Genomic DNA, 21,093 nt, shown 5'->3' on the forward strand with positions numbered 1-21,093 from the left:
CCAAGGCCATTTCAACAGGTGCAAATGGAGAAGTACGGAATCAAACCTGGTTCTCCCAGATAAGAGTCTGCACACTTAACCACGATGCCAACCTGGCTCTCCTGGGTTCAGGAGATGGGATGGCTGTAAAAGAACCCCCCCTCCCCTTCTAGCCTTCCGATGCACCAGATGGAGATGGACTCTGAGCCCCGCGAAGCCAAACACCCACACCTGGGCTCCCTCACCTGTGCATCACGTTGCCATTCTGGAAAGCGCCGTAGCCCGCCAGGTAGAACTTGCAAAGCTTCAGCAGGCCCAGGGCCAGGTAGGAGACGGTGAAGGTGAGCCCGATGAGGGAGTAAGGGGTGCTGCAGCACTCGGCAACGCTGCGGAGGGAGAGAAACGGTGAAAACTCCTCTTGAAGGTGTCAAGAGTGCCTCTTGTTGTGATTTCAGTCTCAGAATTGTTGTGTGACTTGATGTAACCTAACTGAGTCCAGCTTGGCTTATCATCACTGCATGTGCTATGGCCTGTTATGTCTCTGCCTTATAACAGGGAAAGAGGTGATGGCAAAGACCTCTGCCTGAGACCCTGTAGACTAATGGAGAAGGGCTGTGGCTCAGTGGCAGAGCATCTGCTTGGCATGCAGAAGGTCCCAGGTTCAATCCCCGGCATCTCCTGGTAAAAGGGCCAGGCAGGAGGTGATGGGAAAGACCTCAGCCTGAGACCCTGGAGACTAATGGAGAAGGGCTCTGGCACAGTGGTAGAGCCTCTGCTTGGCATGCAGAAGGCCCCAGGTTCAATCCCCGGCATCTCCAGTTAAAAGGACCAGGCAGGAGGTGATGGGGAAGACCTCAGCCTGAGACCCTGGAGACTAATGGAGAAGGGCTCTGGCACAGTGGTAGAGCCTCTGCTTGGCATGCAGAAGGCCCCAGGTTCAATCCCCGGCATCTCCAGTTAAAAGGACCAGGCAGGAGGTGATGGGAAAGACCTCCTCCTGAGACCCTGGAGACTAACGGAGAAGGGCTGTGGCTCAGTGGCAGAGCATCTGCTTGGCATGCAGAAGGTCCCAGGTTCAATCCCCGGCATCTCCTGGTAAGAGGACGAGGCAGGAGATGATGGGAAAGACCTCAGCCTGAGACCCTGGAGACTAATGGAGAAGGGCTGTGGCAGAGCATCTGTTTGGCATGCAGAAGGTCCCTGGTTCAATCCCCAGCATCTCCATTTGAAAGGACCAGGCAGGAGGTGATGGGAAGGACCTCAGCCTGAGACCCTGGAGACTAATGGAGAAGGACTGTGGCTCAGTGGAAGAGCCTCTGCTTGGCAAGCAGAAGGTCCCAGGTTCAATCCCCAGCATCTCCAGTTAAAAGGACCAGGCAGGAGGTGATGGGAAAGACCTCCGCCTGGAGACTAATGGAGAAGGACTGTGGTTCAGTGGAAGAGCCTCTGCTTGGCATGCAGAAGGTCCCAGGTTCAATCCCCAGCATCTCCACCTAAAAGGACCAGGCAGGAGGTGATGAGAAAGACCTCTGCCTGAGACCCTGGAGACTAATGGAGAAGGGCTGTGGCTCAGTGGCAGAGCATCTGCTTGGCATGCAGAAGGTCCCAGGTTCAATCCCCGGCATCCCCAGTTAAAAAGACCAGGCAGAAGGTGATGGGAAAGACCTCAGCCTGAGACCCTGGTGACTGATGGAGAAGGGCTGTGGCTCAGTGGTAGAGCATCTGCTTGGCTTGCAGAAGGTCCCACGACGTTCAATCCCCAGCATCTCCAGTTAAAAGGACCAGGCAGCAGGTGATCGGAAAGACCTCCGTCTGAGACCCTGGAGAGCCACTGCCAGTCTGACTACAGAGCATGATGCAACAAGAAACCGCCCCTCAGTTTCCTGTCCCACGTATCTCCACCCCGCCGGCTGCCTTCTTACCTGCTGAGGAGGACAAACAGGAGGCCCTGCTGGGACAGGAGGGAGACGGAAGAGACCCAGAAAGCGTAGATCTTCAGGGTGAACAATGCGAGCCAGAAGACCAGGAAGAGCACCGGGACGGCCAGCCGTCTCCAGAGGGCCATGCCCAGTGCGACCAGCTGGTAGACCTCCAGCGCCTGGAGATGAGAGAGACCCAAAGGCAAAGAGAGCCGCCAGCCAGCCTTTCTGTGCACGCTGAGGGACCACCATATGTCTCCCCATAACTACCAAGAGGTTCCCAACTATGCAGAAAGCCCAAAGGGGACCTCGCTTTGCCTACACACCATGGAGAAACACCAGACCTGTGGCTAATATGTTTACAGCAGTTGACTTGTTCAGACACTCACGAGCTCAAGAGCTTGCCACAGCATGATGGCTACTAATCCCAGGATGCAGCTTATACCACCTGACCCCGACTGTATCCTACTCTTGCCACGCCTGGCTCTCGATACAAGATTTTGTAAATTCAGCAGGTATGTGTAGAATATACACATAACAAACCCTAAGAACATCAGACAAACCCTGCTGGATCAGATTGATGGTCCATCCAGTCCAGCTTCCTATCTCACACAGTGGCCAACCACTTCCTCTGGATGGCCAACAACAGGGAAGAGAGGCTGAAGCCTTCCCCTGAGAAGAACCTCAGAAAAGCCCTACTGGATCAGAACAGGGAGGGTCCATCTTCTCCAGTTCCTCTGAAGGGCCAACAACAGGGCAGAGAGGCCGAGACCTTCCCCTGAGAAGAATCTCAGAAGAGCCCTGCTGGATCAGATCAGTGAGGGTCCATGCAGTCCAGCCTCCTATCTCACGAAGTGGCCAACCAGTTCCTCTGGAGAGCCAACAACAGGGCAGAGAGGCTGAGGCCTTTCCCTGAGAAGAACCTCAGAAGAGCCCTGCTGGGTCAGACCAGTGAGGGTCCATCTAGTCCAGCCTCCTGTACCACACAGGGGCCAAACAGATCCTCTGGAGGGACAACAACAGAGCATAGAGGCTGAGACCTTCCCCTGAAAAGAACCTCAGAAGAGCCCTGCTGGGTCAGACCAGTGAGGGTCCATCTATACCAGCATCTTGTCTCACACAGTGGTCAGCCAGTTCCTCTGAAGGGCCAACAACAGGGCAGAGAGGCCGAGACCTTCCCCTGAGAAGAATCTCAGAAGAGCCCTGCTGGATCAGATCAGTGAGGGTCCATGCAGTCCAGCCTCCTATCTCACGAAGTGGCCAACCAGTTCCTCTGGAGAGCCAACAACAGGGCAGAGAGGCTGAGGCCTTTCCCTGAGAAGAACCTCAGAAGAGCCCTGCTGGGTCAGACCAGTGAGGGTCCATCTAGTCCAGCCTCCTGTCTCACACAGTGGCCGGCCAGTTCCTCTGGTGGGCCAAGAACAGGGCAGAGAGGCCGAGGCCTTCCCCTGATGTGACCTCCTGGCTCTGGGATTCAGAGGTTTAGTGCCTTTGAATGTGGAGGTTCCCCTCAGTCCCCATGGCTAGTAGCTATTGATAGACTTCTCCTCTATGAATCTATTTAATCCCCTTTTCAAGCTGTTTCTTCCTGCGGCCATGACTACATCCTGGGGCAGCAAACCCCACCGCTGAATCGCTCTAAAGCAGGAGTGGCTGAACTGTGGCTTGGGAGCCGCGTGGCTCTTTCACACATATTGTGTGGCTTTTGGAGCCCCTACAGCCCCGTCAGCCAGCTTCTCGAAGGCATCTGTCTCTTTAAATCATTGCTCCCAGCCAAGCCAGGCAGTGCCTTTGAGAATGCATTGAAAGTTAAAAGTTGCTTTCTTTCCCCTTCCCCCTCTATTTCCTTCCTTCCTTCCAGCTCTCAAAGATCTGATGTTTATTCTATGTGGCTCTTACATTCAGCGAGTTTGGCCACCTGTGCTCTAAGTAAAGTAGTACTTCCGTTTGTCCATCCTGAACGTACCGCCCATCCACTTCACGGGATGCCCCTGAGTTCTTGTCTTTCGGGAGAGGGAGAAACATTTCTTTCATTGAACTCTCCCCATCCCACGCGTCGTTTTATAAACCTCTATCGTGCCCCCTCTTAGTCATCTCGTTTCTAAACTGAAAAGTCCCAGAATCTTCCACTTTTCCTCCTAAGGAAGGAGCTCCAACCCCCCCACAGTATCTTGGCTGCCCTCCTCTGCATTTCTTCCAGCTCTGCAACGTCCTATATACAGCATTCCAAATGAGGCCGCGCCGTAGATCTATTCAGGGATGTTAGCCTATTCTAGAAGTTGGGCTTTTTTTGTCCCAGTGTGCATCACCCGACACTTACGGACCCTGAGCGTCATTGGCCAGACCGTTGCCCTCAGCACAGAGCACGGAAAGGCGAGGAGAAAGGTCTGGGCTCAAGTACAATGTTCCCTCTAAGCTGAAGAAATGAGCAAATATTCTACTTTGAGAGCTCCCGGCATTCAAGTGCTGAGCTCCTGCATGAATGATTGTGTCCCGGGGCCATTTTTTCCCTGAGCGAAGACAAAAATGTGTGAGCTGGAGGCTAAAAATCCGTGCGCTAGCTCACGCTCACTCAGCTTGGAGGGCACACCGCTCAGGCAGCCTATACGCCTCCCCCCTGCCCCTCCCCGGTTCTCACCTGAACGACCTCCCTGCAGGCTGCGGCAGCCAGGTGGAAGAGCACGGAGAGGGATGAGGCCGCGACGTAGAGCGCCCCCAAGGCGGCGAGGACGGCCCCGAAGGTGTTGACCGTGGGCAGCACCCACAGCGGGAAGCCGCACAGCCGGGCCGCCAGGGGGAGGAGTGGCCCGGAGAAGAGCCACACCCGCCTGGTCTTCTGCAGGAGGGCGCAGAGGGTGGCTACGATGACCTGCCCTGGGGAAGAAGCAGAGGCAGCCGGTTGGCATGGAAACTCCTGGGAGGCGGGCCAAATGGCCAATAACCCCTTTCCCTTGCCCCGAATGCTGCTACTGGTGTGTATGGCGCCTTGGGCTTTAATAATAATAATAATTTATGCTCCCGCCTGGTTTGTCAATGGGGCCCTAAAAAAATGCCTTACTCCGTTCTCCTCTCCTCTGTTTTAGCCCCACAAGACCCCTGCGAGGTAGGCTGAGAGAAAAACGGCTTAAGTTGTGGGATGTCGTTATCCCCTTTCCAGAGCCGATGAGTGGGAGTAGGCCAAGAAGGCAGCCGTCCAGTGCCCCCTCTCCTCGGGCGCAGTGTGTGTGCTCCTTGGAGCCCACCTTCCCCAATGGAAAGCAGATTCCATGAAGTGCTAATGCTGCCCAACGAAACGCAAAAGCTGATGGCGTCTGTGCAGTGTGCTCCCCAGAGCCCAGCAGGGATAAATTAACCAATTGTAAAAAATGAAGAAGAGTCAATGACAGTTTCTAAAAACTGGCTCCTGTTGAAGTTGTATGCTGCTGCTCCTCCTTCCTACTCTACTTTAACAGAGCCACAGGGTGGGAGCCACACCTCAGTGGTAGCGCATCTTTCTCACATGCACAAGGTCTTGTCGCTGACACCTCCAGCTAAAAGGATCTAGTAGAAATGGTCATGCGAAGGTCTTGGCCCTGGCACCTCCAGCTAAAAGCATCAGGTAGAAATGGTCATGCGAAGGTCTTGTCCCTGGCACCTCCAGCTAAAAGGATCGAGTAGAAATGATCATGTGAAGGTTTTGTCCCTGGCACCTCCAGCTAAAAGGATCGAGTAGAAATGGTCATGTGAAGGTCTTGTCCCTGGCACCTCCAGCTAAAAGGATCGAGTAGAAATGGTCATGTGAAGGTTTTGTCCCTGGCACCTCCAGCTAAAAGGATCGAGTAGAAATGGTCATGTGAAGGTCTTGTCCCTGGCACCTCCAGCTAAAAGGATCAGGTAGAAATGGTCATGTGAAGAAGGTCTTGTCCCAGGCACCTCCAGCTAAAAGGATTGAGTAGAAATGGTCATGTGAAGGTCTTGTCCCTGGCACCTCCAGCTAAAAGGATCGAGTAGAAATGGTCATGTGAAGGTTTTGTCCCTGGCACCTCCAGCTAAAAGGATCAGGTAGAAATGGTCATGTGAAGGTCTTGTCCCAGGCACCTCCAGCTAAAAGGATCAGGTAGAAATGGTCATGTGAAGGTCTTGTCCCTGGCACCTCCAGCTAAAAGGATCAGGTAGAAATGGTCATGTGAAGGTCTTGTCCCAGGCACCTCCAGCTAAAAGGATCAGGTAGAAATGGTCATGTGAAGGTCTTGTCCCAGGCACCTCCAGCTAAAAGGATCGAGTAGAAATGGTCATGTGAAGGTCTTGTCCTGGCACCTCCAACTAAAAGGATCGAGTAGAAATGGTCATGTGAAGGTCTTGTCCCTGGCACCTCCAGCTAAAAGGATTGAGTAGAAATGGTCATGTGAAGGTCTTGTCCCTGGCACCTCCAGCTAAAAGGATCGAGTAGAAATGGTCATGTGAAGGTTTTGTCCCTGGCACCTCCAGCTAAAAGGATCGAGTAGAAATGGTCATGTGAAGGTCTTGTCCCTGGCATCTGCAGCTAAAAGGATCTAGTAGAAATGGTCATGTGAAGGTCTTGTCCCTGGCACCTCCAGCTAAAAGGATCAAGTAGAAATGGTCATGTGAAGGTCTTGGCCCTGGCATCTCCAGCTAAAAGGATCTAGTAGAAATGGTCATGTGAAGGTCTTGTCCCTGGCATCTCCAGCTAAAAGGATCGAGTAGAAATGGTCATGTGAAGGTCTTGGCCCTGGCACCTCCAGCTAAAAGGATCGAGTAGAAATGGTCATGTGAAGGTCTTGTCCTGGCACCTCCAACTAAAAGGATCGAGTAGAAATGGTCATGTGAAGGTCTTGTCCCTGGCACCTCCAGCTAAAAGGATTGAGTAGAAATGGTCATGTGAAGGTCTTGGCCCTGGCACCTCCAGCTAAAAGGATCGAGTAGAAATGGTCATGTGAAGGTTTTGTCCCTGGCACCTCCAGCTAAAAGGATCGAGTAGAAATGGTCATGTGAAGGTCTTGTCCCTGGCATCTGCAGCTAAAAGGATCTAGTAGAAATGGTCATGTGAAGGTCTTGTCCCTGGCACCTCCAGCTAAAAGGATCAAGTAGAAATGGTCATGTGAAGGTCTTGGCCCTGGCATCTCCAGCTAAAAGGATCTAGTAGAAATGGTCATGTGAAGGTCTTGTCCCTGGCATCTCCAGCTAAAAGGATCGAGTAGAAATGGTCATGTGAAGGTCTTGTCCCTGGCATCTCCAGCTAAAAGGATCTAGTAGAAATGGTCATGTGAAGGTCTTGGCCCTGGCATCTCCAGCTAAAAGGATCGAGTAGAAATGGTCATGTGAAGGTCTTGTCCCTGGCATCTCCAGCTAAAAGGATCTAGTAGAAATGGTCATGTGAAGGTCTTGGCCCTGGCATCTCCAGCTAAAAGGATCTAGTAGAAATGGTCATGTGAAGGTCTTGTCCCTGGCACCTCCAACTAAAAGGATCAGGTAGAAATGGTCATGTGAAAGTCTTGTCCCTGGCACCTCCAACTAAAAGGATCAGGTAGAAATGGTCATGTGAAGGTCTTGTCCCTGGCACCTCCAGCTAAAAGGATCAGGTAGAAATGGTCATGTGAAGGTCTTGTCCCTGGCACCTCCAGCTAAAAGGATCAAGTAGAAATGGTCATGTGAAGGTTTTGTCCCAGGCACCTCCAGCTAAAAGGATCAGGTAGAAATGGTCATGTGAAGGTCTTGTCCCAGGCACCTCCAGCTAAAAGGATCAGGTAGAAATGGTCATGTGAAGGTCTTGTCCCAGGCACCTCCAGCTAAAAGGATCAGGTAGAAATGGTCATGTGAAGGTCTTGTCCCTGGCACCTCCAGCTAAAAGGATCTGGTAGAAACGGTCATGTGAAGGTCTTGTCCCAGGCACCTCCAGCTAAAAGGATCAGGTAGAAATGGTCATGTGAAGGTCTTGTCCCAGGCACCTCCAGCTAAAAGGATCAGGTAGAAATGGTCATGTGAAGGTCTTGTCCCTGGCAACTCCAGCTAAAAGGATCATGTAAAAATGGTCATGTGAAGGTCTTGTCCCTGGCACCTCCAGCTAAAAGGATCAGGTAGAAATGGTCATGTGAAGGTCTTGTCCCAGGCACCTCCAGCTAAAAGGATCAGGTAGAAATGGTCATGTGAAGGTCTTGTCCCAGGCACCTCCAGCTAAAAGGATCGAGTAGAAATGGTCATGTGAAGGTCTTGTCCTGGCACCTCCAACTAAAAGGATCGAGTAGAAATGGTCATGTGAAGGTCTTGTCCCTGGCACCTCCAGCTAAAAGGATTGAGTAGAAATGGTCATGTGAAGGTCTTGTCCCTGGCACCTCCAGCTAAAAGGATCGAGTAGAAATGGTCATGTGAAGGTTTTGTCCCTGGCACCTCCAGCTAAAAGGATCGAGTAGAAATGGTCATGTGAAGGTCTTGTCCCTGGCATCTGCAGCTAAAAGGATCTAGTAGAAATGGTCATGTGAAGGTCTTGTCCCTGGCACCTCCAGCTAAAAGGATCAAGTAGAAATGGTCATGTGAAGGTCTTGGCCCTGGCATCTCCAGCTAAAAGGATCTAGTAGAAATGGTCATGTGAAGGTCTTGTCCCTGGCATCTCCAGCTAAAAGGATCGAGTAGAAATGGTCATGTGAAGGTCTTGGCCCTGGCACCTCCAGCTAAAAGGATCGAGTAGAAATGGTCATGTGAAGGTCTTGTCCTGGCACCTCCAACTAAAAGGATCGAGTAGAAATGGTCATGTGAAGGTCTTGTCCCTGGCACCTCCAGCTAAAAGGATTGAGTAGAAATGGTCATGTGAAGGTCTTGGCCCTGGCACCTCCAGCTAAAAGGATCGAGTAGAAATGGTCATGTGAAGGTTTTGTCCCTGGCACCTCCAGCTAAAAGGATCGAGTAGAAATGGTCATGTGAAGGTCTTGTCCCTGGCATCTGCAGCTAAAAGGATCTAGTAGAAATGGTCATGTGAAGGTCTTGTCCCTGGCACCTCCAGCTAAAAGGATCAAGTAGAAATGGTCATGTGAAGGTCTTGGCCCTGGCATCTCCAGCTAAAAGGATCTAGTAGAAATGGTCATGTGAAGGTCTTGTCCCTGGCATCTCCAGCTAAAAGGATCGAGTAGAAATGGTCATGTGAAGGTCTTGTCCCTGGCATCTCCAGCTAAAAGGATCTAGTAGAAATGGTCATGTGAAGGTCTTGGCCCTGGCATCTCCAGCTAAAAGGATCGAGTAGAAATGGTCATGTGAAGGTCTTGTCCCTGGCATCTCCAGCTAAAAGGATCTAGTAGAAATGGTCATGTGAAGGTCTTGGCCCTGGCATCTCCAGCTAAAAGGATCTAGTAGAAATGGTCATGTGAAGGTCTTGTCCCTGGCACCTCCAACTAAAAGGATCAGGTAGAAATGGTCATGTGAAAGTCTTGTCCCTGGCACCTCCAACTAAAAGGATCAGGTAGAAATGGTCATGTGAAGGTCTTGTCCCTGGCACCTCCAGCTAAAAGGATCAGGTAGAAATGGTCATGTGAAGGTCTTGTCCCTGGCACCTCCAGCTAAAAGGATCTGGTAGAAACGGTCATGTGAAGGTCTTGTCCCAGGCACCTCCAGCTAAAAGGATCAGGTAGAAATGGTCATGTGAAGGTCTTGTCCCAGGCACCTCCAGCTAAAAGGATCAGGTAGAAATGGTCATGTGAAGGTCTTGTCCCTGGCAACTCCAGCTAAAAGGATCATGTAAAAATGGTCATGTGAAGGTCTTGTCCCTGGCACCTCCAGCTAAAAGGATCAGGTAGAAATGGTCATGTGAAGGTCTTGTCCCAGGCACCTCCAGCTAAAAGGATCAGGTAGAAATGGTCATGTGAAGGTCTTGTCCCAGGCACCTCCAGCTAAAAGGATCAGGTAGAAATGGTCATGTGAAGGTCTTGTCCCTGGCACCTCCAACTAAAAGGATTGGGTAGAAATGGTCATGTGAAGGTCTTGTTCCAACAAGTTCCACTGGAAGGCCAACAACAGGGCAGAGAGGCTGAGGCTTTCCCCTGAGAAGAGCATCAGAAGAGCCCTGCTTGGTCAGACCAGTGAAGGTCTATCTAGTCCAGCCTCCTGTCCCACAAAGTGGCCAACCAGTTCCTCAGGAGGGTCAACAACAGGGCAGAGAGGCTGAGGCTTTCCCCTGAGAAGAGCATCAGAAGAGCCTTGCTAGATCAGACCAGTGAAGGTCTATCTAGTCCAGCCTCCTGTCCCACAAAGTGGCCAACCAGTTCCTCAGGAGGGTCAACAAAAGGGCAGAGAGGCTGAGGCCTTCCCGAGAAGAGCATCAGAAGAGCCCTGCTGGGTCAGACCAGGGAGGGTCCATCTAGTCCAGCCTGCTGTCTCACACAGGGGCCAACCAGTTCTTTTGGAGGGCCAACAACAGGGCAGAAAGGCTGAGGCCTTCCCCTGATGTTGCTTCCTGGCCCTGGGACTCAGAGGTTTGGTGCCTCTGAATGTGGAGGTTCCCCTCAGCAACCATACCCAGTAGCTATTCTCCATGAATCTCTCTAATCCCCTTTGAAAGCTGTTTATTCCTGTAACCATCACTACATCCTCTGGCAGCAAATTCCACATTTTAATCACACTTTGTGTCCACCTTGTCCAGTGACCAGCCAGTCCCTCTGGAGTGTCAACAACAGGGCATAGAGGCCAAGGCCTTCACAGGAACCTCAGAAGAGCCCTGCTGGGTCACACCAGTGAGAGTTCATCTAGTCCAGCCTCCTGTCTCACATGGTGGCCAGCCAGTTCCTCTGGAGGGCCAACAACATGGCAGAGAGGCCAAGGCCTTCCCCTGAGAAGAACATCAGAAGAACCCTGCTGGGTCACACCAGTGAGGGTCCATCTAGCCCAGCCTCCTGTCTCACACAGTGGCCGGCCAGTTCCTCTGGAGGGCCAACAACAGGGCAGAGAGGCTGAGGCCTTCCCCTGAGAAGAACATCAGAAGAGCCCTGCTGGATCAGACCAGGGAGGGTCCATCTAGTCCAGCCTCCTGTCTCACACAGAGGTCAGCCAGTTCCTCTGGAGGGCCAACAACAGGGCAGAGAGGCTGAGGCCTTCCCCTGAGAAGAACATCAGAAGAGCCCTGCTGGATCAGACCAGGGAGGGTCCATCTAGTCCAGCCTCCTGTCTCCCATGGTGGCCAACCAGTTCTGCATAGAGGCTGAGGCCTTCCCCTGATGTTGCCGCCTGGCTTTGGAATTCAGAGGTTTAGTGCCTCTGAATGTGGAGGTTCACTTCAGTCTCTCCATGACCAGCAGCCACTGACGGTCTTCTCCCTCCACGAAATGTATCTAATCCCCTTTTCTCCTGGAGAGCAAAGCTGCCAAAAGCATCAGCAATTGATTTCCGGTCAGCTAGGCGTGCAAAGTCATTACAACCACAAAGAGATGAGACAGAATTGTTTTGGGGAGGCCTCTACTGCCTACGGGGTAAGTGAGCACACACACATGGACTGCAGAGACATACCACCATTCCATGCAGCTACCTAATCTCTCCTCCAACCGGCAGCGGACCTCCAAGGACTCAAGCAGACAAAGTTATTTCCTGGGATCTATCCCCCAAGATACGCAGCCCCGTGGCGCAGAGTGGTAAAGCGGCAGAACCGCAGTCCTAAGCTCTGCTCGTGACCTGAGTTCGATCCCGGCGGAAGCTGGGTTCAGGTAGCCGGCTCCAGGCTGACTCAGTCTTCCATCCTTTCAAGGTCGGTCAAAGGAGTCCCCAGCTTGCTGGGGGGGGGGGGAAGCGTAGAGGACTGGGGAGGGCAAGGGCAAACCACCCCATAAAAAGTCTGCTGTGAAAACACTGTGATGCGACGTCACCCTAGAGTCGGAAACGGACCCTAGAGAGGAAAGGGATCTAATAAGGCCTAGAAGAGGAAGTAGAATAAAGATTGGCTGCATTTACTTGAAGGCGAGAAGGCCTCAATATGGACCGAAACAAGAACATTTAGACTGAAAGGACTGAACAAGAATATTTAGTAAAAGGGGATGGAGGACTAGACGTATATTCTGTATGAGAAGAAGGATAAGTTTGATGTAAAGGATCAAAAATAATAAAATATATTAAAAAAAACAACAACAACCCTAGAGTCGGAAACGACTGGTGCTTGCACAGGGGACGACTTTTACCTTTTTATCCCCCGAGATCCCTACAGCTGGAAGTGCCAAGGATTCTACTCAAGATCTTCTGTGCTCCAAAGCTCCTGCCCTACCACAGGGTCGTGCCCTCTTGTCTCACTGTGGGTCGGCTGATACAAGCAAGGAAAAAAAATCAGCCCTGCAGTTTTCTAAGGAATCAACTATCAGTACAGCCGGGTGAGTTGTAAGCTACAAACAAGACTCAGAAACGGTGGGTTGAGGTTAGGGTTGCCAACGGCCCAGAAGAACAGGGTCCTGGCGAACCAAGCGGGCACCCCTCACCTGTGAGCACCGTGGCAAAGCGGCTGAGCGCCCCGGGATCGTTGTACACTGCCCTCAGGAATTCATGGTCCATCTCTCTCCGGATGTAGTCCCTGCAACGAGAACCCATTAAGACTGCCAGCCACTGCAAGAGAGGCTTTGGAAAACCAGCCTGTGAGAAAGGAGCCGGTCTTCACTGTCAAAAGCCAGAGGTCCAGCCACAAAACCTTCTCCCGAGGAGAACCGCCCACTCTGTCTTCCAAGCAACCAAGACCTGTTTCCTCCACCTGTGCTTCATAAGAACACAAGAGAAGCCTTGTTGGATCAGGCCAATGGCCCATCCAATCCAACACACTGTGTCACATAAGAACATAAGAGAAGCCATGTTGGATGAGGCTAATGGCCCATCCAGTCCATCACTCTATTTCACATAAGAACATAAGAGACGCCATGTTGGATCAGGCCAATGGCCCAACCAGTCCAACACTCTGTGTCACATAAGAACATAAGAGAAGCCATGTTGGATCAGGCCAATGGCCCCTCCAGTCCAACACTCTATTTCACATAAGAACATAAGAGACGCCATGTTGGATCAGGCCAATGGCCCAACCAGTCCAACACTCTGTGTCACATAAGAACATAAGAGAAGCCATGTTGGATGAGGCTAATGGCCCATCCAGTCCATCACTCTATTTCATATAAGAACATAAGAGACGCCATGTTGGATCAGGCCAATGGCCCAACCAGTCCAACACTCTGTGTCACATAAGAACATAAGAGAAGCCATGTTGGATGAGGCTAATGGCCCATCCAGTCCATCACTCTATTTCATATAAGAACATAAGAGAAGCCCTGTTGGATCAGGCCAGTGGCCCATCCAGTCCAACACACTGTGTCACATAAGAACATAAGAGAAGCCATGTTGGATGAGGCTAATGGCCCATCCAGTCCATCACTCTATTTCACATAAGAACATAAGAGACGCCATGTTGGATCAGGCCAATGGCCCAACCAGTCCAACACTCTGTGTCACATAAGAACATAAGAGAAGCCATGTTGGATCAGGCCAATGGCCCCTCCAGTCCAACACTCTATTTCACATAAGAACATAAGAGACGCCATGTTGGATCAGGCCAATGGCCCAACCAGTCCAACACTCTGTGTCACATAAGAACATAAGAGAAGCCATGTTGGATGAGGCTAATGGCCCATCCAGTCCATCACTCTATTTCATATAAGAACATAAGAGACGCCATGTTGGATCAGGCCAATGGCCCAACCAGTCCAACACTCTGTGTCACATAAGAACATAAGAGAAGCCCTGTTGGATCAGGCCAATGGCCCATCCTGTCCAACACTCTGTGTCACATAAGAACATAAGAGACGCCATGTTGAATCAGGCCAATGGCCCCTCCAGTCCAACACTCTATTTCACATAAGAACATAAGAGACGCCATGTTGGATCAGGCCAATGGCCCCTCCAGTCCAACACTCTATTTCACATAAGAACATAAGAGACGCCATGTTGGATCAGGCCAATGGCCCAACCAGTCCAACACTCTGTGTCACATAAGAACATAAGAGAAGCCATGTTGGATGAGGCTAATGGCCCATCCAGTCCATCACTCTATTTCATATAAGAACATAAGAGACGCCATGTTGGATCAGGCCAATGGCCCAACCAGTCCAACACTCTGTGTCACATAAGAACATAAGAGAAGCCATGCTGGATCAGGCCAATGGTCCATCCAGTTCAACACTCTGGGTCACACCATGGCCAAAAAAGCCCAGGTGCCATCAGGTGGTCCATCAGTGGGGCCAGGACACTAGAAGCCCTCTCACTGTGCCCTTCCCAAGCACCAAGAATACAGAGCATCACTGCCCCAGACAGAAGAACATAATAGAAGCCATGTTGGATCAGGCCAATGGCCCATTCAGTCCAACACTCTTGTGTCACACAGTGGCCAAAAAAGCCCAGGTGCCATCACTGTCCTCACCTGGCTGTCTGATGGCCCACGTACAGCAGCAGCATCGTCAGGACGTAGAGGTACAACTTCACGAGGGTCCGGACTGGGAGAAGGAGAACCACCACGCACACCAGGTGACCTAAGAGAGAGGAAGGCAAGGAACCCCAGTGCAGCACTTTGAAGAGCTGCTTTAATATTTTGCTTTCAGATAGAATCCTAGAGTTGCAAGGGATCTCCAGGGTCATCTAGTCCAACCCCCTGCACAATGCAGGAAACTCACAAACACCTCCCCCTAATCCAGGGGTGGCCGACAGTAGCTCTCCAGATGTTTTTGCCTACAACTCCCATGGCTGGGACTGATGGGAGCTATAGGCAAAAAATATCTGGAGAGCTACCATTGGCCACCCCTGCCCTAATCTATTCCTGACCCGGATAGGCCAGGCTAGCCTAATCTCATCAGATCTTGGAAGCTATACAGGGTCGGTCCTGGTTGGTACCTGGATGGGAGACCACCAAGGAAGGCCAAAGGCAAACAACAGGAAGTACTTCCTGACAGGCTTCCTCCTCGGGAGGTGGTGGGCTCTCCTTCCTCGGAGGTTTTGAAACAGAGGCTAGAGGGCCCTCTGACAGCAATGAGGATCCTGTGAATTTAGGGGGCGAGTTTGTGAGTTTCCTGCCTTGTGCAGGGGGTTGGACTAGATGGCCCTGGAGGTCCCTTCCAACTCTAGGATTCTATTAGGAAAAACTTCCTGACCGTTAGAGCAGCTCCTCAGTGGAACAGGCTTCCTCCTTGGGAGGTGGTGGGCTCTCCTTCCTTGGAGGTTTTGAAGCAGAGGCTAGAGGGCCCTCTGACAGCAATGCAGATCCTGTGAATTTAGGGGGCGGGTTTGTAAGTTTCCTGCATTGTGCAGGGGGTTGGACTAGATGACCCTGGAGGTCCCTTCGAACTCTAGCATTCTATTAGGAAGAACTTCCTGACCATTTGAGCGGTTCCTCAATGGAACAGGCTTCTTCCTTGGTAGGTGGTGGGCTCTCCATCCTTGGAGGTTTTTAAACAGAGGCTAGATGGCCATCTGACAGCAAGGAGGATCCTGTGAATTTAGGGGGAGGGGTTTGTGAGTTTCCTGCATTGTGCAGGGGGTTGGACTAGATGGCCCTGGAGGTCCCTTCCAACTCTAGGATTCTATTAGGAAAAACTTCCTGACCGTTAGAGCAGCTCCTCAGTGGAACAGGCTTCCTCCTTGGGAGGTGGTGGGCTCTCCTTCCTTGGAGGTTTTGAAGCAGAGGCTAGAGGGCCCTCTGACAGCAATGCAGATCCTGTGAATTTAGGGGGCGGGTTTGTGAGTTTCCTGCATTGTGCAGGGGGTTGGATTAGATGACCCTGGAGGTCCCTTCGAACTCTAGGATTCTATTAGGAAGAACTTCCTGACCATTAGAGCGATTCCTCAGCGGAACAGGCTTCCTCCTCGGGAGGTGGTGGGCTCTCCTTCCTTGGAGGTTTTTAAACAGAGGCTAGATGGCTTTCTGACAGCAATGCAGATCCTGTGAATTTTAGGGGGAGGGTTTGTGAGTTTCCTGCATTGTGCAGGGGGCTGGACTAGGTGACCCTGGAGGTCCCTTCCAACTCTAGGATTCTATTAGGAAGAACTTCCTGACAGAGCGGTTCCTCAGTGGAAGAGGCTTCCTCCTTGGGAGGTGGTGGGCTCTCCTTCCTTGGAGGTTTTTAAGCAGAGGCTAGATGGCCATGTTACAGCACTGCTGATTCTGTGAACTTAGGTAGATCATGACAAAGAGGACAGGTAGGATTGCATCAGTGCTCAGTTCTCATGGCCCTTTCATACACATTCAGGGAAATTGCTCAGGCAGCAATTTTTCTCCAGGCCAGTTCAGCCAGGGATCCTGGAGAGCTTTTGCTATATTCTGGGCATGGAGCAAGGTCACTGGGAGTTAGATGAGATGACCCTGGAGGTCCCTTCCAACTCTAGGATTCCATTCTGTGAAATCAACTCCGTAACATCTCTTGTCTTAAGAAAGCAAGTCTAGCGCGCCACCTAAAAAAGAGCTAGAACGTCTAGCTGCCAGACAATCTTAGGCTCTCCAGGCTATAGTACACACAATGATGGCGATGGTAATGACGATGATGATGATTTTAAAAAGATGCAACTCTCTACCCTCTACTTTGGCACTTGCCAGTATTTCAGAACAGTCACGCCTGTGTCTGTTGTTCTGCCTTTATTACACATAGAGCAGAATAGGATAGCGGGCATAGAATTTAGCATCCCAGGGGTTTCGGATGAAAGCCTACAAGCATCTAGTCCTCAGTGTTGTGTAACGGTCAGAGGGCTGTACTGGGATCTGGGGCCCAGGTTCAAATCCCCACTCCACTAAGGAAGCCGGGGGGGGGGGGGCTAGCCACACACTCTCAGCCAAACCTGCCTCACAGGGTTGTTGTGAGAATAAAACAGATGCGAGGGAAATGAGGGAAGCCATTTTTGTTCCCCACTGGGGTGAAAGGTGGGATAACAACCAATTAAGATGATGATACTGGATTTATATCCCACCCTTCACTCTGAATCTCAGTCTCAGAGCGGCTCACACTCTCCTTTACCTTCCTCCCCCACAACAGACACCCTGTGAAATGGGTGGGGCTGAGAGAGCTCTTACAGCAGCTGCCCTTTTAAGGACAACCTCTACCAGCCCTATGGCTGACCCAAGGCCATCCCAGCAGGTGCAAGCGGAGGAGTGGGGAATCAAACTTGCTTCTCCTAGATGAGAGTCCGCACACTTCACCACTACACCAAACTGGCTCTTATTAACGATAGCATTAACAAATTCAAAGCAGCCGGTACTGAGTAATAATTAAAAAGCTGGCGATGTGCAGGGGCGGGTGGTTTCCGAAAGTCAGCCATTGGGGGCTGCCCAGTTGCCAGATCCAGGATGAGAAATTCCTGGAGATTTCGGGGTGGAGGCTAGGGAAAAGCGAAACCTCTGTGGGGGACAGTGCTCGGGAGTCCGCCCCTCCATTTGCTCTGTCCTCTGTACATGAGAAGTAACTCTGCGAGAGCCCCAGGCCTCGCCTGGAGGTTGGCATCCCTCGTTCCCTTGGGGAGGGTGACCCCTGGGGCGTCAGCCCCCTGCGGGCATTACCCACGTGGGGAGTCTCCTGCCCGGGAGTTGGCCACCCCTCTGCCCTTCCCTACCTGCGTAGTAGAGGTGCCAGAGGTGTTGGGGGCGCGGCAGGGCGGCCTCCGGGGCGCGGCGGGGCTGCAGCAGCTGGGCGAAGGTCTGCACGTCCCAGCGGTAGAGCAGGTCGAGGAGGACGAGGCCCGGCACCCGCAGCGCCACTGTGGCCACCCGCTCCAGCCGCCGGCTGCTGCTCCCGCTGCTCTCCTCGTTGGGCATGGCTGCCACCGGGAGGGGGGCTTCGCAAGGGGGGGCCTCCCTCCCCCAGAAAGATGCCCCCTCCAGAGGGGGGAGGGAGAAATCAGGGGGCAGCCAGTGGGGGAGGGGGAAATCAGAGGGCAGCCCCCCAAAATGCCAAATGGGGGGGATTTGGGAGGAGGCAGTGGGGGAGGGAGAAATCACGGGCAGCCCCCCCCCAAAGAAATGCCCAAAGGGGGGGATCTGGGGGGAGGCAGTCCGGGAGGAGGAAATCACGGGCAGCCCCCCCCCCAAAAAAAAAATGTCAAAAGGGGGGATCTGGGAGGAGGGGGAAATCAGGGGCAGCCCCTCCCCCCAAAGAAATGCCCAAAGGAAGGGATCTGGGGGGAGGCAGTCCGGGAGGGGGAAATCACGGGCAGCCCCCCCCCCAAATGCCCAAAGGGGGGATCTAGGAGGAGGCAGTGGGGGAGGGGGAATCAGGGGCAGCCCCCCCAAAAAATGTCAAAAGGGGGGATCTGGGGGGAGGGGGGAATCACGGGCAGCCCCCCCCCCAAATGCCCAAAGGGGGGATCTAGGGGGAGGCAGTGGGGGAGGGGGAATCAGGGGCAGCCCCCCAAAAAAATGTCAAAAGGGGGGATCTGGGGGGAGGGGGGAATCACGGGCAGCCCCCCCATGCCCAAAGGGGGGGATCTGGGGGGAGGGGGCAAGCGAAGGGCGGGGTTGTGCCTGAAAAGGGCAAAGGTGGTCTTAGGGGGGCTCGAATGGGGCAGAGTTTGGGGGGGGCAAAGGGGGCGATTCCAAACTAGGCTCTTTCGACCTGGGGGCGGCTTGTGCTTGGGGAGGGGGCTGAAATGGGGAAGGGCAGCCCCTCCCTCTTAAGCACAATTCCTTTTCCAAAAAGGGAGGGGGGGTGAGCTCTCTGGGGGGGGGTCACCTTCAGGAGGGAGGGGGGCTGGGGCCGCCCTCCGTCCAGCGCCGCACTTTCACTTTCTCTCCGGCCCCGCCCCTCGAGGAAGCCGCTCGGGGAAGCCCCCGGGAGAAGAGCCCCGTGAAGACGCGGCGGCCATCTTGGTTCATGGCGGCGCCCGCCCTTCTCCGCCCAGGCGACACGTGGCGCGAGGGCGACGGCGGGGCCGCCATCTTTGGGAAGGGCACGCCGGCGCCTAGGGAAGCGGACAGCGCGGAGAGAAGCGGGCAAAAGGCGAGAGTCCTCACTTCCGGCGCCGGTCGAAATCACCTCTCCGCCGCCATGTGCGGGGCGAAGAGGGTGGTCGCGCCGGGCTCCCAGCACAGGGTTGCCAAATTTCCAGGTGGGGTCTAGAGACCTCCAGGCTGCAGAGATCAGTCCTCCTGGAGGGAGCAGTTTCAGAACGGCTGCTCGGGGGAGGGTGGTCTGTGGCATTATACCATAACGAGGTCCCTCTCTCTACGCTCCAAAACTCCAGGAATTTCTCGACCTGGAACTAGATCCAAGCGGGCAGCCGCGTTGGTCTGAAGCAGCTGGACAAAGCAGGAGTCAAGCTGAACCTTTAAGACAAACCCATTTTTATTTAGAACGTTTACGTTCTAAATAAAAATGGGTTGGTCTTAAAGGTTCAGCTTGACTCCTGCTTTGTTCGACCTGGAGCTGATAACTCAGTGGACGGGATGCAGAACGGGCATAAAGCGAAGGAGGAAATGTCCAATAGTCCAGTCCAATAGAGTGCATGAAGTTCCTATCGCTTGTGAGAAGGAATCAGGAAAACTCTCCAATGTACTGTATTGTATTGCATGCTGGGCTTTTTTATAGCCCAGCAGGAACTCATTAGCATATTAGGCCACACACCCCTCAGCATCATTGTTTCACACAGGGCTTTTTTGTGGAAAAGGCCTGGCAGGAGCTCATTTGCATATTAGGCCACACCCCCTGACAGCATCATTGTTTTACACAGGGCTTTTTTGTAGAAAAAGCCCAGCAGGAACTTATTTGCATATGAGGCCACACCCCCTGATGTAGCCCGTCCTCTCAAGAGCTTACAAGGCTCTTTTTTGTAAGCTCTTTGGGGGGGGGGGGGCGGATTGGCTACATCAGAAGTGTCTGGCCTAATATGCAAAAGAGCTTCTGCTAGAATCCCACCCCTGGGCCACACCCCCTAATGTCACCATTGTTTCACACAGGGTTTTTACAGGGGAAAACCCAGCCAGAACTCATTTGCATATTAGGCCACACCTCCTGATTCCAAGCCAGCTGGAACTGTGTTCCTGCTTAAAAGAAACACAAAACCCTGGAGCTTATTAAGAAGTCTTTCCTTACTGAAACCGCATCAAGTTCAGCTCTGTATAGCATCTTACTACGGAAAGTCCCATCTAATTGCAGCCAATGAGCCCATAGGGTTTTCAAGCCCTTTCCACCACCATCCCATGTTCTCAGCCAATATTTCATTCTTAATGTATTTCTGTTCTGTAACTAGATCCAAATGGGTGGCCCCGTTAGTCTGTCTGACACTAGAAACCACAACATTCAAAAACCAGCAGGGGACATTTTAATTTTCCAGAAAATTCAACTGCTGACCTAAGGGTAGCAGTTCTCTTACAAAGGAATTTCAAAGGGAGATTAGAGAGACAACTGATAATGAAGCTTAAGACAATATGTCCTCCAGGACTGAATTGAGACCTCAGTTTCCTGTCTCATCCCCAATGCTGATTTTTCCATGCCTACTACCTCTCTGCATATCACACCTAATCCAACCACACTGCTGCTGCATCCACCTGCTATTGCCAATTGGCAAATGAAATCACTCCACTCTCCAAGAATTAATTAATTAGTAAATGAAGATAGCTCCGGGTGGGCAGCTTCCTTGGTCTGAAGCAGTAGAACAGATTTTGGGTCCAGTGGCATCTTTAAGGCCAACAAAAGTTTATTCAAGGCGTGAACTTTCAAACTATGAACACTTTTTTAGATACACTGAAATGGAAGCTAACATTTTAATGTATAATTATGGTTTTATTTATATAAACTATTTTAAACTGTGTATTATATTTACGGACTATTGAGAGCCAGTTTGGTGTAGTGGTTAAGTGTGCAGACTCTTACCTGGGAGAACTGGGTTTGATTCCCCACTCCTCCACTTGCACCTGCTGGAATGGCCTTGGGTCAGCCATAGCTCTCTTATCTGGGAGAACCGGATTGGATTCCCCACTCCTCCACTTGCACCTGCTGGAATGGCCTTGGGTCAGCCAGAGCTCTCTTATATAGGAGAACCAGGTTGGATTCCCCACTCCTCCACTTGCACCTGCTGGAATGGCCTTGGGTCAGCCCGAGCTCTCTTATCTGGGAGAACCAGGTTGGATTCCCCCACTCCTCCACTTGCAGCTGCTGGAATGGCCTTGGGTTAGCCATAGCTCTCACAGAATTGTCCTTGAAAGGGCAGATTCTAGGAGAGCTCTCTCAGC

General features: G+C 52.2%; 1 protein-coding gene across 1 annotated transcript in view; it reads right to left on the minus strand.

The window, feature by feature from the left end:
* Positions 1–17,682, minus strand: part of LOC132577638 (RING finger protein 145-like) — a 30,300-nt gene extending 12,618 nt beyond the window's left edge. Inside the window, exons 1-6 of the mRNA XM_060247428.1 lie at positions 17,481–17,682; positions 14,311–14,419; positions 12,335–12,426; positions 4,537–4,772; positions 1,902–2,077; positions 225–365 (exon numbers count right to left, since the gene is read on the minus strand). Coding sequence (XP_060103411.1) covers positions 225–365; positions 1,902–2,077; positions 4,537–4,772; positions 12,335–12,426; positions 14,311–14,419; positions 17,481–17,682 — 956 coding nt within the window. The remainder of the gene's footprint in view (positions 1–224; positions 366–1,901; positions 2,078–4,536; positions 4,773–12,334; positions 12,427–14,310; positions 14,420–17,480) is intronic.
* Positions 17,683–21,093: the final 3,411 nt, after the last annotated feature.

This window comes from Heteronotia binoei, chromosome 9 (assembly GCF_032191835.1).
Source record: "Heteronotia binoei isolate CCM8104 ecotype False Entrance Well chromosome 9, APGP_CSIRO_Hbin_v1, whole genome shotgun sequence".
Taxonomy (NCBI): Eukaryota; Metazoa; Chordata; class Lepidosauria; order Squamata; family Gekkonidae; genus Heteronotia; species Heteronotia binoei.